Source organism: Cryptococcus neoformans (genome assembly GCF_000091045.1).
Source record: "Cryptococcus neoformans var. neoformans JEC21 chromosome 11 sequence".
Classification (NCBI taxonomy): domain Eukaryota; kingdom Fungi; phylum Basidiomycota; class Tremellomycetes; order Tremellales; family Cryptococcaceae; genus Cryptococcus; species Cryptococcus deneoformans.
In genome coordinates, this window is record NC_006680.1 from 92,501 (window position 1) to 113,122 (window position 20,622).

At 49.9% G+C, this 20,622-nt stretch overlaps 8 protein-coding genes and 1 non-coding gene across 9 annotated transcripts in view; 5 read left to right on the plus strand and 4 right to left on the minus strand.

Annotated features, from left to right (window-relative positions):
- CNK00290 (conserved hypothetical protein) overlaps positions 1-72 on the minus strand; it is a 1,526-nt gene extending 1,454 nt beyond the window's left edge. Inside the window, exon 1 of the mRNA XM_567599.2 lies at positions 1-72. This exon is cut by the window's left edge and continues 92 nt beyond it. Coding sequence (XP_567599.1) covers positions 1-38 — 38 coding nt within the window. The 5' untranslated portion in view covers positions 39-72.
- A 168-nt stretch (positions 73-240) lies between these two features.
- CNK00300 (cell wall chitin biosynthesis-related protein, putative) lies at positions 241-2,416 on the plus strand. Its single transcript, XM_567600.2, has 7 exons — positions 241-671; positions 736-920; positions 979-1,290; positions 1,362-1,470; positions 1,528-1,587; positions 1,650-1,726; positions 1,797-2,416. Exons 1-7 carry the CDS (start codon positions 515-517, stop codon positions 1,980-1,982), a joined length of 1,086 nt encoding a protein of 361 aa, XP_567600.1. The 5' UTR covers positions 241-514; the 3' UTR covers positions 1,983-2,416.
- A 273-nt stretch (positions 2,417-2,689) lies between these two features.
- CNK00310 lies at positions 2,690-2,782 on the minus strand. The gene has a single exon. It is a non-coding gene; the product is annotated as a tRNA-Tyr (tRNA).
- Positions 2,783-7,416: 4,634 nt separating this feature from the next.
- On the plus strand, positions 7,417-9,828 carry CNK00320 (hypothetical protein). The gene is made up of 3 exons (XM_024658021.1): positions 7,417-9,293; positions 9,350-9,416; positions 9,477-9,828. Exon 1 carries the CDS (start codon positions 7,483-7,485, stop codon positions 9,289-9,291), a length of 1,809 nt encoding a protein of 602 aa, XP_024513698.1. The 5' UTR covers positions 7,417-7,482; the 3' UTR covers positions 9,292-9,293; positions 9,350-9,416; positions 9,477-9,828.
- Positions 9,829-10,210: 382 nt separating this feature from the next.
- Positions 10,211-13,021, plus strand: CNK00330 (cytoplasm protein, putative). Its single transcript, XM_567602.1, has 3 exons — positions 10,211-10,390; positions 10,433-12,450; positions 12,507-13,021. Exons 1-2 carry the CDS (start codon positions 10,229-10,231, stop codon positions 12,407-12,409), a joined length of 2,139 nt encoding a protein of 712 aa, XP_567602.1. The 5' UTR covers positions 10,211-10,228; the 3' UTR covers positions 12,410-12,450; positions 12,507-13,021.
- Positions 13,022-13,209: 188 nt separating this feature from the next.
- On the plus strand, positions 13,210-15,041 carry CNK00340 (hypothetical protein). Its single transcript, XM_567603.2, has 5 exons — positions 13,210-13,379; positions 13,431-13,450; positions 13,574-13,669; positions 13,771-13,816; positions 13,885-15,041. Exons 1-5 carry the CDS (start codon positions 13,266-13,268, stop codon positions 13,957-13,959), a joined length of 351 nt encoding a protein of 116 aa, XP_567603.1. The 5' UTR covers positions 13,210-13,265; the 3' UTR covers positions 13,960-15,041.
- Positions 15,013-16,414, minus strand: CNK00350 (expressed protein). Its single transcript, XM_024658022.1, has 4 exons — positions 15,792-16,414; positions 15,507-15,737; positions 15,128-15,445; positions 15,013-15,065 (listed from the first exon to the last, which is right to left on the minus strand). The coding sequence occupies exons 1-3, from the start codon at positions 16,384-16,386 to the stop codon at positions 15,153-15,155; spliced, it is 1,119 nt and encodes a 372-aa protein (XP_024513699.1). The 5' UTR covers positions 16,387-16,414; the 3' UTR covers positions 15,013-15,065; positions 15,128-15,152.
- Positions 16,415-16,475: 61 nt separating this feature from the next.
- On the minus strand, positions 16,476-18,218 carry CNK00360 (autophagy-related protein, putative). The gene is made up of 9 exons (XM_567605.2): positions 18,168-18,218; positions 18,081-18,116; positions 17,976-18,021; positions 17,872-17,926; positions 17,747-17,817; positions 17,614-17,696; positions 17,172-17,561; positions 16,734-17,114; positions 16,476-16,679 (listed from the first exon to the last, which is right to left on the minus strand). The coding sequence occupies exons 1-9, from the start codon at positions 18,192-18,194 to the stop codon at positions 16,611-16,613; spliced, it is 1,158 nt and encodes a 385-aa protein (XP_567605.1). The 5' UTR covers positions 18,195-18,218; the 3' UTR covers positions 16,476-16,610.
- Positions 18,219-18,469: 251 nt separating this feature from the next.
- Positions 18,470-19,776, plus strand: CNK00370 (hypothetical protein). The gene is made up of 4 exons (XM_567606.2): positions 18,470-18,566; positions 18,623-19,209; positions 19,264-19,276; positions 19,326-19,776. The coding sequence occupies exons 1-4, from the start codon at positions 18,502-18,504 to the stop codon at positions 19,411-19,413; spliced, it is 753 nt and encodes a 250-aa protein (XP_567606.1). The 5' UTR covers positions 18,470-18,501; the 3' UTR covers positions 19,414-19,776.
- The last annotated feature ends 846 nt before the right edge of the window (positions 19,777-20,622 follow it).

The window sequence follows — 20,622 nt, forward strand, 5'->3', positions numbered from 1 at the left end:
AGGTTGGGGTAGGGAAGGGGCACGCTGTCGTCAGCCATGATCAATAAATACAGTTGTGAATCGTACGTATATAAATTGCTGTTTCACACTTATTGTGGACGACCATGAATCCTACGAGCGGTGACGCGGCGTAATAACAGTTTACGTAAACTGTTTTCTCTTACTTTTTAGGATTACGTAAGTTCTTCCTCTGAACAGCCTTTCCCTTGTTGCCCTTTGTGTTTTCACTCTATTCATAGAATCAAATACATTTTCCGCCTGCTCTATTCTTTCGGTCTTAATCCCTCCTCGAAGACGGTAGACGGACTAGCGGCGGCAAATTACCGCGTATCCTCCAACTGTCCAACCACAATACCATACCCGAATCAGCTCAATCTCCCTTCGTCGCAGAGATCACGTCGAATCGCGTCCCTATCCATCACCTCTTGCGAGCGCCAACCAAATCCCCAACCCTCCCCAACCTCACCCATTCACCATCTGATCCTACATACCCTCCAATAAGTATACTTCAACCATGTCGGATAACGCGGCGTTCAAGTTTGGGTCCTTTGATTATATATGTGAACATGCCGCTTTAGTGGTTTGTCCCATGCTTGGTGATCAGCAAGGGATGGCTCCGACATGTTACAGCCGAAACGTCCAACTGGGTAGTCAGATTATCTTCCAGCCGGGTGAGTGATCGGGATGGGCAACTACGGAAGGTTTAGTTTCAGTGCACTAACCAGATACCGATAGCAACATGCATCCTGCACATTGCTGCGTTGGTCATGGCGACCATCATGCTCCTTCACGTCCGTTCCAAATATACCGCTGTTGGCCGAAAAGAAATTGTCCTGTTTTTCTACATGTACATTTGGGTCGAGCTCTTCGCCATCTTCCTAGATTCCGCCATCATCCCCACCGCCAACAAGGTCTACCCTGTGAGTCACTTTCACTTTCGACAAAATGACTTTTTGCCTGATAAGAGTAACCTTGTAGTGGTTCGCGGCGATATACGCGGGTAGCGTCGGCGCGCTGTATTGGTGTCTTCTTTTGAACGGTTTTGTCGGGTTTCAATTCCATGAAGACGGTACACCCATGTCACTATGGTTCCTTCGTATCTCCTCACTTGTCGTCGGTGCCGTCTGTTTTGGTATCCCAGTTGCTACATTCAAGGGAACCTCCTCTTCCATGTCACCGACAAATACTGTGGGATTGTTCATCACGTACTTGGTATTCCCTTGTGTGTGTGTCTTGATCTACTTTATCTCGCAGATGTTGTTAGTGGTTAGGACTTTGGATGACCGATGGGTAAGTCAAAATAAGTTTACATACATTGAAGGACTTATCTCTGGGAAGAAAAAGCTAAATAAAACGCGTAGGTTATTGGTGATCTCCTTTTCATGGCTGGTTTCTATATCGCCGGTGTCCTTCTGTTGGTCACCTTCTCAGTAACAATTTGTGACGCTGTTAAGCACTACGTCGATGGCGGTATGTCCTGAATATCCCCTACCGTCTCCCACATTTTATGGACTGACATCCTACCAGTTTTCTTCTCTACCCTCGCCTTCCTTTTCGCCGTCATGATGGTCTACAAATACTGGGACTGTGAGTTTTCACTCTGCCACATCGCGATTGTTCGAGATACATTCTGATAACTACTTGTCCAGCTATTACCAAGGAAGATCTTGAGTTCTCCGTTGGCTCTAAGCAAGCTGTATGGGACGTCAAAGACCCCCTCCTTGCCGTATGTCCTTTCTATTCCTTTCTTCCAATCGTCTACTGCAAACTGACTATTGGCCCTCTTACGATCGTAGACCGGTATGGAATACTACGAAGACGATGCCCAATCAGCATACCGCGGGGCCGGTGGATCCCTCGTTGGCGGATACAACGGTAACCAATACTATGGTAACCAACCTGGCTACGCTCAGAGCGCGTATGGGCAGCAAGGGTATGGCCAATATGGTGCCGGCGGCGGGTATGGGCAAGGACATTACTAGCTGGGCTAGTACATATGTGCCCTTTGAGATGATCAGCAGAATGGAGGAAAGAGGGGCATTTTGTGATGCCAAGTTGTGACTTGTCGATGACGTCGCATGTCAGGTGGTGGGATGGACAATTCACTTCGTAAGGGGATGGTGTATGATAAGTTCATCCAATTTAATTCTCCTTTCAATACTTTTTTTCCTCTCTCTGTAGCTTCCCTTTATTACTCAACCACATGGTTACGTTTTCTCCATATCACTTCATTAGGTGTTCCCTACGTCTTGTTCCATTAACAGAATTGGAAGGAGTAATCTGGTAACCCACTTTTTACGTATTATTCACGAGCTGTTTAACGTAGATGATCCTTATGCACTGGACAATTAGTCTGAGCCGTTTGTTGAAAAGTATTAGGCAGCTCAGTAGTCACTGGCGCGATGGATAGACAGTACATCGTTGTAGAAAGTGATAATATGATGATGGTTCCAATAATAATGATGATGATGTATCGTTTCCTTAGAAATAATTATTTATGGATCATTCGTCTCAACTGGGAACTGCAACTTAGCTTGCCTCTACGGTATCACACGTTCTCTCTATATTTTTTCTGATGTAGGCTATGCATGGTAAAAAGCACACAAGCATGATGATCTAAAGCAGAAAAAAAACAAGAATGACGGCTTGAACGAAAAGAAAAAAAAAGCACCAAAAATCCCAAAAAATATCTCCCCGGTGCGAGTCGAACGCACGACTTTCAGATGTGAGATTGTTAACCAATTACAGTCTGACGCTCTAAACCACACTAAACTACGGAGAGCTTGTTGAAAGGGGCAAATGCTAAAAACATTATATTACATGATTACAAACCTGATCCCGATTATTATTGTAATACTTTTTGGCTCGTCGCAAGCACCATGGACGGTTGGCCAGTCTCCGACGGATGGTCTGAGGAGGAGGGACTTGTAGAAAGTGCAACGTTGGCTGGACTTGCTGGGGTGATTTTGCCCTTTTTTCGACAATCCCTGGATGAAGATCAGAGGGCCCAAACGGCGATAAGTAGGCCAAGCGTTGGCGTAATAACTCATGAGTTAGGCTTATAAATATGTGATATAAAAAATAGATAATTGCTTTACTCTATTGGCCACATTTAACGAGTTCCCAGCTTCCGTCGGTGTCGAACTTGTTGTCCCCGAAATCCAAGGAATGCATGAACTATTAATAAAACAACCGCATCCAGACAATGATTTCAAAATATTTTTCTAAGATCTCTTCACTGGCAAGAAGCATGAGGGAATACAGCGCAGCCGTCGCAACCCGGTTTCCCTTTAGTTACCCGGTCGGAGCACATCAACAAGCGAGGTTCGGAATGTATGATGTCTTGTCTTCGCCACTCACGTCTTTCTTGGCCTTCCGTTGTCATCGGTCGTCCTTCGTTCGTGCCGATCATGACCTTATGCTTGTCAGTAATTCCGCCAGATCCCAAACTCACGGATCCCTTCATCCCAATCAAATTACCAATCACTGCTGTACTGCATCAATTAAACGATCTTCCTCAATCTTCCTCCTCCCATCTACCCTCTTACTTCGGACTTGAATGCTCCACATCCTCATTTGCCGGCCTTTATCCGTTCGCCGATTACGTGCGGAAGCTTGAGTGGCCGTTTGGGTAGCAGACGCGAGCGGAACAGAAGAGGAAGAAAGGACAAGAAGCCGAGGCATATAGATAAGCCGGTTTCTCCGTCCTGCATCATGGCACATGTGGTACACACAAATACTACCGGTGAAGAACTCTCAAGGCGCTTCCAAGGGTAGATTGACAGGCAAAATGAGCCAAAGAGGGTAAGAGATTAGAAGCAGACGGCTATCAGAATTGGGCTGAAGAGCTCAGAAATAGGCGTTACTTGGAAGCTTCGTTTAGATATAGGTTGACATTTAGGAATCCCAACGGAAATATCAGACCTTCAACTTCTGCAACCGTATCCGCCGTTCCAAAAAAGACACCTCTACCCGTTCCGGCAGTCTATATCTCGAAGCTTGCAAGGTAACTGAGACTTGTTTTGGCATCTTCTCTATGACATCCGTCTTTTTCGCCTTTCACAACCCCGATTATGCCGGCATTTGACCTTTACATGTATTTCTCGGTGCCCATGCTGTAGGAAGCGTCACTTACCAGGCAGTAAGGATGCTGAGTACTGATTGGTGATCCTTAAAGAGTTGCCATATGATGAGGGTGACTGAACTTTAGTGCACGAGTCTTCCCATCCCCCACGAAGCTCCAAGCCTTGTTTGGCTATTCTTGCTTCGAAACCTTTGCTAAATAGATTTGACGTACCCTAATGTCGACGAATGTGCTATCGGTGACTTGCTGTAACGTGTACTTGTATGGCATTAGACGAAGTCTTTGTATTTGATAGTAATATAACCAAGAAGCGGCATGGACTGGGTTTGCGTATGTCTCCATACACCTTCATCCGCTTCGCGGCACTACGTCCTGGTTCCTGAAGAAGTGCATCTATGTTGACATTCCTCCTGAAATCTAGTTTATTGGACTGAACACCAGAGAGCAGACTTTTGCTCACAGAACAAAGGTTGAACACGTATTGTTGTATTTTTCGGGGTAACGTCGATCCCCCACTTTTGATGAACCCTTTCCCCGGATGGTAGAAGTGGAGATTTGTGGGTCGCAGTGAGCAGGCAAGCTGCCGGCGGCAAAAGCAAAAAAGCTCATTTATTTTAGCATCGTTTTTAGCGCGTTCCAGCTCATTTTTTTTTCATTTCATTTTTTATTGCTCTAAAAATTCCAGCAAAAACCCCGCTTTTTTCCGGATTGCTTCTTCGTTCTTCTTCTGATAAAACGTCGGTCTTCAGGGTTATTAGAGTGAAGTACGAATTCTAGTCTGTGCTAATCCCACGTCTATCTATGCTACATAAATAAATAACGCGACGGTAAATTATTTGTAGCTATGCAAATATACCGTCTGTATGCCCCTGGGACCTTGAACTAGCTATACCCCGTTTCATCAAGCCTAAGCAGCCAAAGTCGAGGGCTTGGACCATAATAAGCTTATAATCGTCCCGTCTGTCTCTGCCTGCAGCTGTCCACATCCCCTGTCAGCTGCTAAGGACTGTAAAAGCACTTGCTACCCGCTGCGTCCCACATATAATTGTCGCTTTAGACGTAATTGATTGGCCCAAGAAGGGACGAGGAGCGGTCATCTGACTGATAAGTATAGTAATAGCCAGTTCACCGCTTCCCGCTGATAGCCGTTAGCATAACGTCTAAATACGGTAGTCCAGAAGAAGTTCATGAAATGTCTTTTGCTGCTCATCTTCTGTCAATCAGTACCTGAACCCACAACAGCAAATTTATCGCACGGAACGAATGAAAAATAGCTCAATCTCAGAAACGAAATGGAAATCGGGCGACCCTTTGGGGGAAAAGAAAGACGTTGATAAAGGTTGTTTGCTGAATGCTGAGGGCAGAGATACGCCGAGGGCTAAGGAAGTTTTGGGATGGATTCAATTTTACAACAAGGTGCCGTGGCTGATAGGTCAGAATTCAAGATTTGGGATCAAAAAAAAATAGGACGACGGACATGACAGATAACAAGTAAAGATTGGCTGTCGGCCGTCGGGCATCCGGCGTTGTGGGAGGGTGGGCGGTGATTGACACTTGCTGATGGTTGACGACCAATAGCTGATAAATCGTTGATAGTTGACAAACAACAGTCGTCAGTTGACAGTTGAATTGTTATAATAAAAGTGCAGGAATGATTGTGTTGATAGGGCGGCTGGTGCACCTTGCATAGCGTAACGTTTAATGTCGAGCCTAAAAAGGCTAAAGATTGACCTGGGAGGCAGTTGTTGCAAGTATATTAGAAGGCAAACGACGCTCGGCTACTGGGAAGTAGTTGTGCTGATAAAGTCTGTTTTTGAATCCAAGTCGATCAGCAGGATACCTTCCCCTATGACCATCTTTACAGCATATGTAACATCATCTGGTTCTTGCACGTTAACCCCGCTTTTACGCCATTATTGTTGTGCGACAGCTTAAACCTTTCGTCCGTTTCACATACTAGGGCGAGACGGTAAATCATCTGAAGACTTGAAATGATAGCATGCATTACTAACCATCAACTCCTTCTATCTCCTCTATCTCCCATTACTCCCATCCTTTATCTTTTGTTCCTTTTCGGTTTTGGGGTGACGAAAAAAGACAAAAACGGATGAAAGACCAAAGGCTCGGTCGATGCTTGGTGGTTGGGCCATACGGTTCTATCTGGTTGCTTGCGTTTATGCAGTCACTACTCCCCGTTTCTTTTTCTCATTGACGTTTTGGCGGGAGGTGGATGTTAGCTTGAGGTCAGAGGTTTTGATTTTAGGGACATATGAACATGCCTCCAGAATGATGAAGACGTTTACGACATGGGAACGGCGGTAGAGGTGGAGGTGGACGAGATTAAAAATTCAATTCCGCGGTGATGTGCGCAGGTCAATCACCGGTTTATAGATGGAAATAGAAAAACAAAAGGGAACGTAGTTTGGTTGGCAGCGGGGACAGCCAAGGCTGATACGTAGAAGCAGCATGCAATTCCAGCAGTTGTGAAGAGCCGCTTTCTGTGCACCGACGGATGATAATCTTTCCATACTTGGATTTTTCTACAATCGGACAATGGAGCGGTCGGTTACTGCAGGTCTTTGCCATGCGGACCAAGTTATAGATACACTGCCAATGTCATATTCCGAATGCTGCATGTGTTTGTCTGCAGGCGACTTTGATCATTGCCATTTGCCGATCATCATGGAACGACGGGCGCACATCCTTTTACTGGCTAGTTGGTGGTTATCTATCTATCGTTTATCAGGCCCCAGATCTGGATGAAGCGACCTTTTCACGCCGCTTCTGTTACGACCCTGACTCCCGCCGATTTCCATTCATCCTGGATGATGATTGTTTGGCTGACTGGTGACTTGGCAATTTCAACGTAAACGGATGAGCATCGATCATGCATGCATGTTAGCTACGAGTTTTTGGTCGCATCCGTATGTCCTTTTTAATTCGACGAGAGACGCACGACGCAACTTGCGTGAATCGTCTCAATTGTCTAATTATTCCCCCCAGCTTATTTATCCCCATGCCCCGGATATTTTGCGTGCTTGATATCCTGGGCTAAAAAAATGAGGGGCATGCGATTTTCGTGCCGAAAAAAAGGAACGGCAGGTTTATTTGTATAAAAAAAGGGGACGGCAACCGGCTGAAGGCTGATAAGGGTTTTCCGCCCTTATTTTCAAGGGAAAAAAAGCTTCCTGCTGGGATCTGCGAAATGTTCTATGGTCGGGACCCGAACGCAAGGTCTTTTTTGAGGGACAAATTGGCCAAGAGAAATCTCCATTCTAGGCCATTTTTGACCGAGGCGGCCGCCACCTTGCATTCCTATAATAATTATTACCGTTCTTCTCACGCCCGGGGACAAGGACGTGAATTCTCCCAAAACAAATCCATCTATTCTCAACGTTATGTGCCGCGACCAATTCGATCCAATAACAATGTTCTCCCCATCAGGATCGCCACGATCCTCAGTCTCGTCAGCCACGACCAACGTCTGCGGTGCGCCTCTCACCCCGCTCTACGAACTTGACGGCGCTGCGGGCGAGATGGTCGTTACGGAATCTGCGACGGTTGACGATAGCGAAGGCGAGCAGGACGCTTTGCTGCGTGAGCATATCGCCGCCGGGCAAGCATCCAAGCGTGTTGTCAACCTTTCTCTCGCTGTCCCGCCGCCGCCGGCCTTTAGCACGTTTGCGTTCCCACCTCAAGGCGGCGCTGCTGCTGCTGCTTCTTTGGGCGTCGTGTCTCCCGGCGACGAGGGCATAGCGCTTCCGCGCGAGGGTTTTACGTTTGGGACTTGTCCCTCTGCGCCGTTTCTTGGTACACCGGTGGTTGAGCAAGGTCCGTTCGAGTACCCGGACATGACTGGCGACAGGTCAACCAGTCGATCTTCGTCCATCAAGGGGAGCTCTCCGCAATCACGCTCGAATTCCCGGTCTCCCATCTTCCGCGCCCGTCCTCTCTCGATATCCTCACAGCACTCTCTTCACTCGCAGTCCGATATCCCTTCACCGCCTGCTACGCGGCGCAGCTCAACCGTGTCGGACATTACTACTCTGCCCGTCGCGGGGCGCCGGCCGTCCATCGTGCACTCGGCGACGGCTGAGACGCCGGTGGTCACGGACGCGACGTCTGCCTCGTCGAGCAACAACCACCATCCGTCTACGCGCTCGGTCACGCCGCTGCCGACACCTGGCCCGCTCGCGCATCACGGATCTATCAGACGGCCAAGCACGCTCTCGTTCCAGCAAAAAGCGCTTCCTCAGCCTATCCCCCCTAGTCTCCTCGCCCGACGCGGTTCTCTCCCCGCCGCGCACCTCTTCCGCCTCCCGCTTTCCGAGCTGTCAGCACACCGGTCACGGGCCAGTGCGAGTGGTATCCCGACCGTCCCTCAGAGCCCGGCCGTCAGTACAGCGTCGTTGTACCAGCGTCGGCAAAGCATCGCGACCGAGACCGAGGCGGGCGGGGTTGGGCATGCGAGGGGCGGTACGTTGGGGGAAAAGATGCGGACGACGAGTATCAGTGCGGGGTCGGATTCGACGGGGTACACCTCTGCTGGCCGGCGCGGGTCCGTCCCTTCTTCCTCTTCGTCTTTTGCTGCCGCTTCTTCGCGCAACACACTGCTCAACCGATCAGGATCGACATGTTCCCAGACGTCGCGGCGCTCATTCACAACTTTACGCACACCGACGACACCGCCAGTGCCCTGCGCTTCTGCTACGCCGTCGCCGCGGATCCAGCCTGCCAGTCTTCTTCCCCCGCTTTCCGTCCCTTCCTCGCCCCGGTCCACGAGGTCGTCTTTGGCCGAGGGGGCGCACGCGCAAACGCGATCGGGCCACTCGGGGTCCAGCGACGACGACGACGAGATGCTGCCTACACCTGCGATGGACTCGCTCTCCATCTCAAGCGGCGGCGTCGGGGCAGGGTTGAATCGAGATGTGGTGTGCAGAGGTTCAAGTGAGGACGAGGTGTACTTGGGCGTGGCGGCGGCGGCGTCGGGCGGGCAGATGGTGGTGGTGGAAAGTCCGACGGCGATGATGCGCGACGAAAAGACGGTTTGCAAACCCTCTCCGCCGCCGTGGCCCGTTCAGGTGATTGCGCCAACCCCGCCGATAGAGACGGAGACGGAGATGGAGACGCCCGGGCTGGAAACGGTGTTTGAGAGACCGCCATTGGAGAGCGCGGAGAGTGTGGACAGCGGAAAGACGTTGACGTGAATGTAAGTGCAAAAGTTTGGTGGGAAAGATTTAAAAAGGCTGACGGGTTACGATCTAGGAGGTTTCACGCTTTTGGGCAGAGTCTGCGGGGGGGGGAGTATAATGGACAGTCTTGAGGCTGAATGGTGAGTTTTGTTGGTCTTTTACCCGCTGTGCTAGACAATGGGCGCTGATAATATGTCCAGTTTAAATCTTTGCGGCTGAGCCCTTACGAACTCGGGCTTATCGACTGAGCAAGCGAACCTATAATTGTTGTCTCACCATCTCAAACAAGCTCTTTAACACATCAAACGAATACACGGAATCCATTTTTCATCTTGTCAAACTGCTACCTGTCTGCTTGTACCGAGTATCGCTTTAATCCTTGTCCTTTTACGAATAATACGGTTACTTTTACGCTTTTCATCTCGTCTTCTGCATCGTAAATTAGCATTTTCATACGCACACGGTTTTTCATCTGGGCTTTTGGGTGGGCGAGGGGTAATACATAAAAGGCGCGAGTCATGCGGCCGAGTTTTGCATCCGCACACAAATGAATGCATTTGTCGTTCTTTGATTATCCGCAGTTGAGCAAGACGCGGGAGACGAGTCGAGTCGGAACAGGGCAAGGTACGAAGATCCAGGGATTTTCGCCCGGCGACAACAAACGCGTGGATCGTGCGGGAGCAGTCAGTGTGGTGCGGGAGGAGTGCAGGGATGGTGCATGGATGGAAGAGTGCGGGTGGCGGCTCGATGCATGGAAGAATGTGCGGTGGCGAGTTGGGAGGAAGAATGTGCGGCGGTCGATGACTCGCGACAGCAGCCAGGGTCGCGATCAGGCTCGGGATAAATGCGATAAAAGGGCGGGAAAGTAATCGCAGGGCTAATGTTTGTTTTCGCGTTGCCTTGAGCGAGCCTCCCCCGCCAACGACCCCCGCCACGAGTAACGACCCCCGCCATGAACACGCACTCCCCCCCCCTCCTCGGCCTCCAGGCGCTCGCCGTCTCCCCGCCCGCCTACCCGCCCGCCTACCGCTACAACCCCGTGTTCGGCGCCCCCCCCGCCGCCAGCCCAGACTGGTCCCCCGCGAACAAGCGCAGCTCCCGTGGCCTGCCTAATGTGAGCCCCCCTCCCCCCCCCAGACCACGCTGACAAGCCCAGAACTGGTACGACCCCCACGAGTACCGCCCCGACGTCCCCTCCCCGCCCCCCACCCTCTCCCCCCCCTCCTCCGCCCCCAACCCCCGCCAGCCGTACCCGTACCAGCCCTACCCCGACGGCGCCTTCGCCACGCCCATGGACATCGTCCGCACCCCCTCGCCCCCCATCGGCTACGCGCCCATCGGCTTCGCGGGCGCCTACGCCGTTTCCCGCCAGCACCCGCAGGCGTCCCACCCCGCCGACGGGTGGAGGAACGGCTACGCCATGCCCGCCATCCCCACGCAGGACGACGATGTCATCCCGACCGCCATCGTGATCAAGAACATTCCATTCGCCGTCACCCGCGAGACACTGCTGGGCGTGATGGAGTCCCTTGGCGCGCCGCTCCCCTACGCATTCAACTACCACCACGACAACGGTGTCTTCCGCGGACTGGCGTTTGCAAATTTCCGCGCGCCAGACGAAGCAGCGAGTGTGGTTGCCGCGTTGAACGGGTACGATGTCCAGGGGCGGAAACTGCGGGTCGAATACAAAAAGGTCCTGCAGCCCGGCGAAAAGGACAAGATTGAGCGGGAAAAGGCGTTGAAGCGGATGAGGAGTTTGCAGTTTGACCGTAAAGAGATGCCTCCTCCGCTCACCCTTCCCACCAGACACCAGCAGCCCCCGACGCTCGCCGGCTACGACCAGTCGCCACCCCATTCCGCATCCGCCGCGTCGACCAACTCCAACTCGCAGGCCGACAGTCTCCCGTCCACGCTCGACATGAACGACCCCATGACGCTTGACATTTACTCCAGGGTCTTGGTCTTCAAAGAAGACCGGATGCGGGACGAGCTCGCGTTCTCAAAGAACCTCTCCCCGACCGAACGTCGTATAGTCCATCTCGTCGCGCAAAGGCTTGGACTCACAAGCGTCACCCGTGGCGAGGAAGAACAGTGCGTCGTGGTCACCCGCGAACCGCAACGTCCCGCCCTCCTGTCGACCACCTCTCTCACATCCCCCACCTACCTCCTCCCTTATGGCTCCCAACAAAATTCCGCTTCCTCTAGCGGCGGCGGCGGCGGCGGATCGGGCGACCCGTCACCGAATTTGAGGTACAAGAAATCCATGCCCGACTTGCGAGGCTTCAACGGCCCCGCCGTAGCGCGTGATCCTGCGAGGAGCTTGAACCCACAGAGAAGTTCAGGAAACATTCGAGAGATGGGTAGAGAGTATGCGAGCATGGGCGCAGTCGGAGGAAGGAGGTTGAACGGACATGCTTCCGCAGCGACGCTGAATGTCAACGGCCAGAATCATCCCTATGGAAACGGGAGCGGACGAGAACAAGGGTATGGAGCGTTCAACGGCCTGTTTGGAAACTCGGTCAATGATATCCCGCCCGTCCCGCCTCTTCCCAGTGGATTGGGGATGCATAACAAAATGTACTCCGTCAGCAGCGTCCATAATGTGAACGGGATCGGCCATGGCCATACCCACTCCCATTCATATTCCCAAACCCATTCGCATGCGCAGAATGGACGAGTTTCGCCCGAGGACTTGCTCTCCCCAACTTCTACCACCAGTTTCTCGGGACAGCAGCAAATACCCTCTCCCCAACCTCAGCCTTCTCAATCCCAGCAGTCGCAGTCCTCCCAACCTCCATCATCTCAGACCGCTTCTCAGTCCCAGTCCCAGTCCCAACCACTTCGCAACCCGCGTGGACCAGCCGGCGAATCCCGCGGATTCGGCGGTACCCAGTCATCTCTCAACGGTATCAGTGGCCTCGGCGGTCTGAAATCTGTGGCGAGTAGGAACATGTTGGGCGGCGGCGGCAGCGGCGCCGGTTCGGGCTCCGCCCCCGGTCCTCCCGGTTCAGTTATCGGTGGAGCGCCCGTCTCGTCTTCGCCCGCTTCGACAGGTAGTGCGAGCGTTGGAACCGGAGGGTACGAGAGGGATACAGAGGAAACGATGAGGACGAGGGAGAATTTGGATATTTAATTGTTAATGTCTCGTACATCTTTTTTTCTTTTTCAACAGAGGTGAGTTTGCGTTTTTGGGATAACGCTTTGGGATCTATAGGCTGATTTCATGATAGAACTTTTCCCTTCTTTTTTATGCCCCTTCAACACTATTATTATTAATCATCTGTTGACGTTCAATGTCCCTCGCAACGCAAGTACGCTAGAATACGCTTCTCATGCCCCAACTCAATCTTGCTACGAATTTATATAAAAAAACAAAGACGCCATTCGCCATTCGCCATTCCACTTTATACCTTTTTTTTCCCTCTTTTACTTTTTTCTTTTCCTTGGACGTGCCGGGGCGGAGGGAGAGGCAAACGGGATGATTTTGGGGCACGGGGCGAAACAATGAAAAAAAAAAAAAAAACGAAACGATGAAATGATCAAGACCAAACAACATCTTATCTAAACAACTAGATACCTCTGTTGCCTTTTTAACGACATTCCAAATGTAGTTCTTTTATATCTTTTCACGGCGACGATTTGACAAGATGCTTTTTTCTTCTACAGTACTTTTGCCTCTTACTGATCTCAAATTATCCATCACCTTTTCTTGCACGATTGATTTTACCTATCTATACATACAATGGAAATGGAAAACGTTTTACGTCTAACGATCGATCTAAAGACTCGAAAGATGATTGATAAATGGGAAAGACTGGCACAAAGGATAGTCCCATGGCTCATTGTTGGCCCCCATCCTTTATCGTCCCTACACAGCCCAGCGCACCGCCTGCATGTCCCTCTCTTTAACGTTAAGCCTATAAGCTGGGAAAAGTCTATCCAATTTTTAATTTTTTTTTAAATAAAAAAGAAGAAACTCCCGTTACAGAATGTCTAAAGCCGCATTGATGGCGTCCGAGGTGGACATTCTCAAGACAAAGGCGGCGAATAAGAAGGGCGCGGGGTCGGAAGAGGTCGAGACTGTGTGGCCGAAACCAGAGTTCGTACGTCTCGCAACTACTCTTTCTCTCCGTCCGTTTCTCCGCCGTGGGGAGATCACACTCTACCTCGCAAAGTGGGCTCGAGTCGTCAGGCGGGTGGAGTGACAAACGGGTGACGGGTGAAGGGAGGGATCTCGTTGAACGCTGACCCGTAGACTTGTCTTTTTCACAAATGGGATGACGCAACAGGGTGCAAGTACGGCGCTGGACAATGTCACGTTAGCAGGAAAGACGATCACAGAGTACATAGTACCAGCAGGGAGCATGTTCACTCTTGGTGCCGCTTTACCAAAGTACGTTCCAGTTGTGTTCCAGTTGCATCGTTCCAGTTGAACATTACACAAATCTGGAAAAAAAAGGCAAGGGCTGATGAAAACGCCCGTTTTTCTCCTAGTCATACAGTGTTGAAATGGGGAGCATACTTTCCCCCTGGGACCATGGTACGTAACCAGCTTTGAATAGTGGTCGCAATTGCTACTACTGACGGGGGGAACGACCGCGATCATAGTTTCCGGATGGTGTGTTGGTCCCTATTCATGCGAGGATGGTGTCTGTCCAGCCACTCGAGACTCCAAAGAATTAATCGCACAAACGACACAGTTTGAAGTGAGGTTTAGGAGCAACAGGAAAAGGCCATGGCTTCCCCTGGTCCCTCGAGTCGGTTTCCTGAACGAGCACCGTCGAGCAGATGTATGCTTTGTATGTATATTCCAAAACATTAGTGGGCAGCAGACCTTTACCCCAGCTGGACCATTAGCGTCCGCCGCTCATTCATTATCTACTTCACTGTCTTGAGCACCATTTTGATCTTTATGGATGGGAACGACCTCTTTTTCCTTTTTCTTCCTTTCATCCATTACTCACTGGACGTCTCACCGGTCGGAAGCCTAAAGGTAACGGTATCCCTTCTTCCAATTATACACGTACATTCTAAACAGCTAAATGGGTTCCCCAAGGGAGAAAAGCGTACCCGAAGCCTTTTTATTTTTCTTCCCATGGCTGTACTGTAGAAGAATGGGGTAATCTATGGCTCAAGTCCTGTTACAGGAAGGGGGAAGGACAGCTTTACTGGTCGTTGGGATATTAATAAACCCACCTTGATTCCTGCTGGGACCATTTTTGTACTTGATCAAAAGTTCTATACCCAGATAAAAAGAGAATAGAAGAAGAAGCAAGGATGTCGGGAACTGGGCGAGTAAGACATGGCTTGGGGGTGAAGGCCCATCTGATACTTTACCTTCAATATATAGGGCGGAAATACAATGTTGAATGATTCTAGAGGCGGCTTCCGACAATATATCGTACCTGCAGGAAGCATGTTCACCCTTGGCGCTGCTCTGCCAAAGTAAGTCCAGCCCTCAAGTTCTTCGAACGGCTGAAGGCTGGCGCTTGCTTTTCAAAGTCATACCGTGCTAAAGTAGGGGGCATATTTTTCACAAGGGACAATGATTAGTATTCTGACCTTCGTGGGCCGGGGAAGATTGCTGACAGGAGTGCGGTTATCATCAAGTTTCCGGATCGAGTGCTAGTCCCTATTCACGCTCGTATGGTATCTGTTCAGCCATTCTAGACTTCACTTTGATTAGAGGACAGGGCTGGCGGCATATGTAGATGTCCATGCATGATGTAAACGGTAACGGTACAGGTATTGATAGTCGGGATGTAGATACAGACGTATGACGACGATAGCTAAGACATGGTTGGAGTTAGTACCCATTGAATTTCAAGCTAGAACTAGCAAGCCAGCTTACTATAGTCCAATGTTCATAGTTTCATTTATGCCCAACCCATCTTTCTCATACCCCAAACGCCCATGACCCCTACCAAAAGCCCAGTCCCCAACCCTGCATATCCTCTTTCACGATTATACAAGTTGGCATTTGCACCACTACTCTCGCTAGATGAAGGCGCAGAAGTAGTTGCGCTTGTGGCCGCACCAGAGGCTCCGGATGCTGCGGTAGTGGTGATATTGCCGGAAGAGGAAGACGCGCAAATACCGTTGGCGCAGGTTGGATCAAGGGTGAAAGAGGGATAAGTCGACGGAGTGGTATATTCGAGGTAATCAAAATCTTATAACCACATTCATCAGTCATCAGTATTTTCTCCTGATACACCCAAGAAACTACTCACCGAAATAAGTTCCCTCACCCTCATTGATCAACCTGACTTGGTGTTCCCCCTCTCCAAGCCCACCTACAAATACCTTCAGAGTCCCCAATTTCTCACAGCTCTTCTCCACGCCACCGACGCCACATCCTGACCGGCCACTATACGTCGCGTAAGGGATGGTAGAGGCGTTGAAAAAGATGGAATATGGGCCGTGATCGTTGACCTGATCACCGTAGATATACAGCGCAGAGCCTATGTTTTCCTACCGTTAGCCTGTATGTTCTCCCAAGTTGAAGGGGGACGTACCGGTGAAATTGAAAGAAAACTCATTGCCTGCACCTTGGGTGTACGAGCTGGAACCTCCATAAAAACTCCCATTATTGCTATCCCACGTCCCAGTGTAACTGATCTCAGGGCTAGTATTATCCAGCGTCGAGTTACTCGTATTCTCACCTACATCAACTTCCAGCACAACCAGGTCCACTCCCACCCCGCTCCCCTCATTCCTCAACTCTACTTCATGTACCTCCCCTTCTTCCAGCCCCTGTACACTCCATAACAACGTCCGCCCTTGACCAAGCGTGTTATCGGAGGAGGTCGTATTTTCAGCTGTATGGGAGGAAGAGGTCCCGTCGAGCGTCATTGTATAGTTGGTAGCGGAAGAGGAAGGACCGGAAGCACCATATATCCAAGCTGATGAAGCTGTAAAGTTGAATGCGAATGAAGCGCCTTGGGTGGTGGTGTAGTGCATGGTAGCCTCATGCCACGGTACGCCCGTTTCGTTTTCACTCGCGTTATACCATGTCGGGTTGTCTTGCGGGTTCGGAGTGGACCATTGGGTGTAATCCGAGTAAACGAGGAGGGGATCAAAATCGTCGAATGTCACGTTGATTTTTGGCATGTTGAGGCAGATGGAAAAGAGAATTGTGAAAAGAGATGAAAAGTGACGGATGTCAGGACTTGACGACGGGAACAAACATCCCTACTACAAACAATCAACTCAACTTCCGCCGGAACCAAACAACGCAGGTTTATATCATGCACATAATCATTTCAATGCATTGATATATACAAATCTTCTCTTTTCTCATCATCACCTTTTTCACATTGAAGGGTTTCCACAAACTAGAGAGCAGTGGAAGTAGTACTGTCTACCTCAATAGTAGGCACGATACTCGCGATGAACTTGAGGAACTACAGACTTCCTGTCAGTCAAACGATTAATTCGATAACAAAGAAAAAACACACAATGACGAGATAGAAATCCACGGGCACACCGGTGACGACCTCATCCTTATCCTTTTCCACCTTGGGCACGCTTCCACCAGTCACCTTTCTCACCATGCTGCCCAAACCCCACTTCTTCTTTTTCTCCTTCTCTTCCTTCCCACCTGCGCTTCCACTAGTGCCAGACGTGGACGAAATCGTTTCGGGTTCAGCAGTAGGCGCTGGACCCTGGGCAGCTTCCATACGGTCGATAAACTTTTTCATGACGGATGCGTGTTTGCAAGGGTGTACGCTCGCAAGCTGTGCACCAGAATGGGGGAAGGATTCCATTGTCATCGTCTTAAATGCATGGTCGGCTGGAACGTCCTGGAATACTTGAGCAGGGGTGAGAGGGTTTTTGTGCTTTATGTTTTTCATATGAGAATTGAATATCAAGCAACTGCAGATAAATAAACTTACCTCGTCATAACCAAACAACCAGAATCGCGGAGTTTGATAATGCTTATCATAGCTGATAATACAGTCATATGTCCTCACTTGAAGGAGGTTCTTCCCCGCCGTCGAATTGACCTCAGCCTCGCTGGGATGCACAATCCTGACTGCTGCATCATCTTCCAAATCCTCCAACCCTTCTTCATCCATGTCGGGGATATCATCGATATCAGGAATCTCGTCCTCCTCCAACTTGCCACCAGAAGAAACATTAAGCCCGGCCATCTCGCGAGTGGGTGCGGTAGTGGGAGAGTCGGGAATATCAGGAATTTCGTCCATATCTGTAGGGCGATGGGGTGGGGAACGGTTGATATGGGTTGCTACCCAGTCATCATCAGGACCTGGAGCTTCCTCCGCCTACACCAAGATGTCAGTTTGTGATCTTATTTACGTCAAGGACTAGGCAGACATCGTCCAGGAAGCTAAGTAGCTTCTCAGCATCCTCGTCGGCATTTGTATAGTCTACAGCCGTTGCTCGTCGCAGACAGGGGACTGGTAGTTCATGGTTAGCACTTGGTAAAGCTCGGATGCGAAGGACTCACCGTTACGGGTGACCAAGTATTGCTTATCGGGGGGCAAAAAGTCTCTTGCCCTGGATGATTCTCCCTTCTCCCTACAGCCAACCTTTAGCTTGCCAGTCATAGTTTATAGGCTACAGGTGACGTACCACTGCCAAACCGGAAACTTGAAAGTCAAGAAGTCACCGGCAGCAACAAATTCCTCTATTCATCTCAATCACCTCGGGCCTCTCTCATGATCCATCACACGTACCTGGAGTGATCCTACCGTGCTCCTTGAATTTACTCTCTCTAAGGACCTATAGCAGCACGGTTAAGTATTCAACATTCTGGGTGGCAAAGACAGAGAAGGGCGTACCGGAGAGAGGTAGTCTCTTACAGCCCAGTACTGACTCTACATGTATGGATTAGCAGTGCATTTATCAAAACTCGTGCTAGGACTTACTTGGATAGCTAAAAGTGGGTTGTTCATAACGAAAGTTAGAGTAGATGGAGATGCAAAACGTCGAAATGGTTGTCAACACGCCGCCGTCATCAGTCGCGAACGCTCGAGACCTCCACCTCGCCCACCTGGCCCAAAATGTACTCCCGGTTTGGGCCATTATTGCTTTCAATGACACCTTTCATGCCCAGATTTCAATGCTAGATGCAGTTTACAACAGACAAAGAATTCAAGGCCCATTTTAATTTAGGACATTTGTTCACATGGTGGAGGTAATTTCCTCGGAAGACTTGAACAACTTAAAACGAATGTCACATTCATACTCGCACCGTGAGCCATGACAGTTGAAGAGCTTCCTCCTTCCAAACTTGGTACAAAAGGACATTGGGACAGCGTCTACGAGTAAGTCATATCTCCTACCTGTTTATTGACAGCTAAAAACTCGTACATCCTTCCAGGCGCGAAGTCAATGTTTTCAACGATATCGGGGACGAAGGTGAGATATGGTTTGGCGAAGACAGCGTACGCAAGATGCGTGAATGGGCACACACCCACTTACCGTCTTCCATCTCACCCGATCATCCTCTCCGCATCCTCGAATGTGGTTCCGGGAACGGTACCCTTCTCCTCTCTTTCCTCATTTCCCCTTCCCCTCCCGCTCAGTACTACCACCTCACCGGCATTGACTACTGCGAATCAGCCAAAATCCTCGCCGAAGGTGTCGAAGCCGCAAAAAGGGAGAGCTTGGAAGATGAGATGGAGCCGGAAGACGTAGAGAATGAGTGTGCAACCGACTGGAGGGTCGCAGACCTGCTGAGACATGATTTTGAGGGAGAGAATTGGGATTTGGTCATGGATAAGGGAACTTATGATGCGCTTTGTCTGTCAAACGAATCAGTGGAAGGGGATGAGAAAAAGAGATTACCGAGTGGAGTGTACCCGGAGAGGATCGCGAAGCTCGTGAAGCCCGGAGGCTTCTTTTTGATTACCAGCTGTAACTTTACAGAAGAGGAAATTAAGGAGAGATACTCGAAAGAAGAATTGGGTGAGTATATCACTTTATCGGTATCTTTTCAGAGCTAATATAACTATATTGCAGGCTTAGCGTTCCAGTAAGCAATCCACTATTTGACTTGGACATTTCGCTGACATTCAACGCAGCTCTAGCGTCCCTCATCCTACATTCTCTTTTGGCGGCAAGAAGGGAAGCACGGTTTGCACTGTCGCCTTCCAAAAAGCTTCCGTATAGTTGATTGATCAACCATGCATACTTTTGGCAGCCTGTCCTCCCAGAATGTCGTGGTGGCATTCGTTTTCCTTCTATGAAATGCTGCACTAATATCTCATCACAGTCACTGCCCTTGGACATTCGAACTTTACGCTCTATTTGTGACAATCTGTAGACCTAAACCTCTTGCGAGTGCTTCAAATCTACCCCCACTCGACGGCATAGAGAGGAAGAGAAAGAGGACCGTACGAGGAGGCGTTATGGAGGAGAGATGTCTGAGGGGAGGGTACAGGGAAAGTGTGAGAAAGATGAGTCAGCTGGTGGGGCAGAGAAAGGTATAAAAGGCGTAGCCTTTTTTAGAGTAGATAAAATGCATAGCTCCAAGCAGCTTAGTCTTCTCGAACTCCCTAGCTCAGCCATCGCATCGCCTACACTTAGCGCTTCTGGTACAACTGAATACAAACGACCGAGGACACGAAACTTAAGTAACACCAGGTGCTTTCCGGCCTCTAGGAGGACAATGAGTGGTACCGCTACACTGCAGATGTCCACTGCTCAGTCAGCTTTCCGTCACGGGCATTTCCGCAGTTCAAGCTATCATCCTCACCCACGTCTTATCGCGCGGAAATGTTGCCAAATGTCGCCATATGTCATTGAGTCCAGAGCTGGCCAAGATACCATATCCATCAATGTGTGTTTTTTTTGGTCAGGCGTTAGGAGGTGGTAAGAGGTAGGACGTCAATGCTGTACCCTGTAGCATTGCTTGTATCGTTTGAATGTCTGATTGTGGGCAACGGATCGTGAAACTGCGCCCTGTCTTCCCCGGCTTCGAGTTTCATTGTCAAGCAATCTATAGATACATGATAACGGGATGCCGGGACAGGAGATGATCTGGCGTCTGACGAATGATTCGCCAATGGCCAATAAGACCTTCATCATTTATCAAAAATCAACAGTTTGCTCGTTCTGCACTTTACATTATTGATAGCAATATTGATTATCCTGACGATACGTACCCACTTCCCTCCTGATCTTCTCTCACTTATCAGTTGATGTGTCGTCTCCTGCGGTATCGAGCGCCATATCTTGCAGTTTTCGATACGCACGATTGAATTCCTCACACGACTGGTTGCATGTCGCCTCAATCGTTCCGGTACTTTGCTATCCAGCATCCTCTCTTCCGTCTCCTGTCCTGCTTGGAGACGGAAGTTGAACGAGGATAAAGTTTCA

Coding starts and splice junctions, on each gene's coding strand:
- CNK00360 (XM_567605.2), bottom strand. CDS start 18,194: ATGAACAACCCACTTTTAGCTATCCAA. Junction 18,117..18,167: donor ACCCACTTTTAGCTATCCAA/GTAAGTCCTAGC, acceptor CCATACATGTAG/AGTCAGTACTGGGCTGTAAG. Junction 17,697..17,746: donor ATACTTGGTCACCCGTAACG/GTGAGTCCTTCG, acceptor ATGAACTACCAG/TCCCCTGTCTGCGACGAGCA.
- CNK00320 (XM_024658021.1), top strand. CDS start 7,483: ATGTGCCGCGACCAATTCGATCCAATAACAATGTTCTCCCCATCAGGA.
- CNK00340 (XM_567603.2), top strand. CDS start 13,266: ATGTCTAAAGCCGCATTGATGGCGTCCGAGGTGGACATTCTCAAGACA. Junction 13,670..13,770: donor CTTGGTGCCGCTTTACCAAA/GTACGTTCCAGT, acceptor TTTTTCTCCTAG/TCATACAGTGTTGAAATGGG. Junction 13,817..13,884: donor ACTTTCCCCCTGGGACCATG/GTACGTAACCAG, acceptor CCGCGATCATAG/TTTCCGGATGGTGTGTTGGT.
- CNK00370 (XM_567606.2), top strand. CDS start 18,502: ATGACAGTTGAAGAGCTTCCTCCTTCCAAACTTGGTACAAAAGGACAT. Junction 18,567..18,622: donor CATTGGGACAGCGTCTACGA/GTAAGTCATATC, acceptor ACATCCTTCCAG/GCGCGAAGTCAATGTTTTCA.
- CNK00350 (XM_024658022.1), bottom strand. CDS start 16,386: ATGCCAAAAATCAACGTGACATTCGACGATTTTGATCCCCTCCTCGTT. Junction 15,738..15,791: donor GTTTTCTTTCAATTTCACCG/GTACGTCCCCCT, acceptor AGGAAAACATAG/GCTCTGCGCTGTATATCTAC. Junction 15,446..15,506: donor GGGTGAGGGAACTTATTTCG/GTGAGTAGTTTC, acceptor TGTGGTTATAAG/ATTTTGATTACCTCGAATAT.
- CNK00300 (XM_567600.2), top strand. CDS start 515: ATGTCGGATAACGCGGCGTTCAAGTTTGGGTCCTTTGATTATATATGT. Junction 1,291..1,361: donor GGACTTTGGATGACCGATGG/GTAAGTCAAAAT, acceptor TAAAACGCGTAG/GTTATTGGTGATCTCCTTTT. Junction 1,727..1,796: donor TCAAAGACCCCCTCCTTGCC/GTATGTCCTTTC, acceptor TTACGATCGTAG/ACCGGTATGGAATACTACGA.
- CNK00330 (XM_567602.1), top strand. CDS start 10,229: ATGAACACGCACTCCCCCCCCCTCCTCGGCCTCCAGGCGCTCGCCGTC. Junction 10,391..10,432: donor GCTCCCGTGGCCTGCCTAAT/GTGAGCCCCCCT, acceptor TGACAAGCCCAG/AACTGGTACGACCCCCACGA.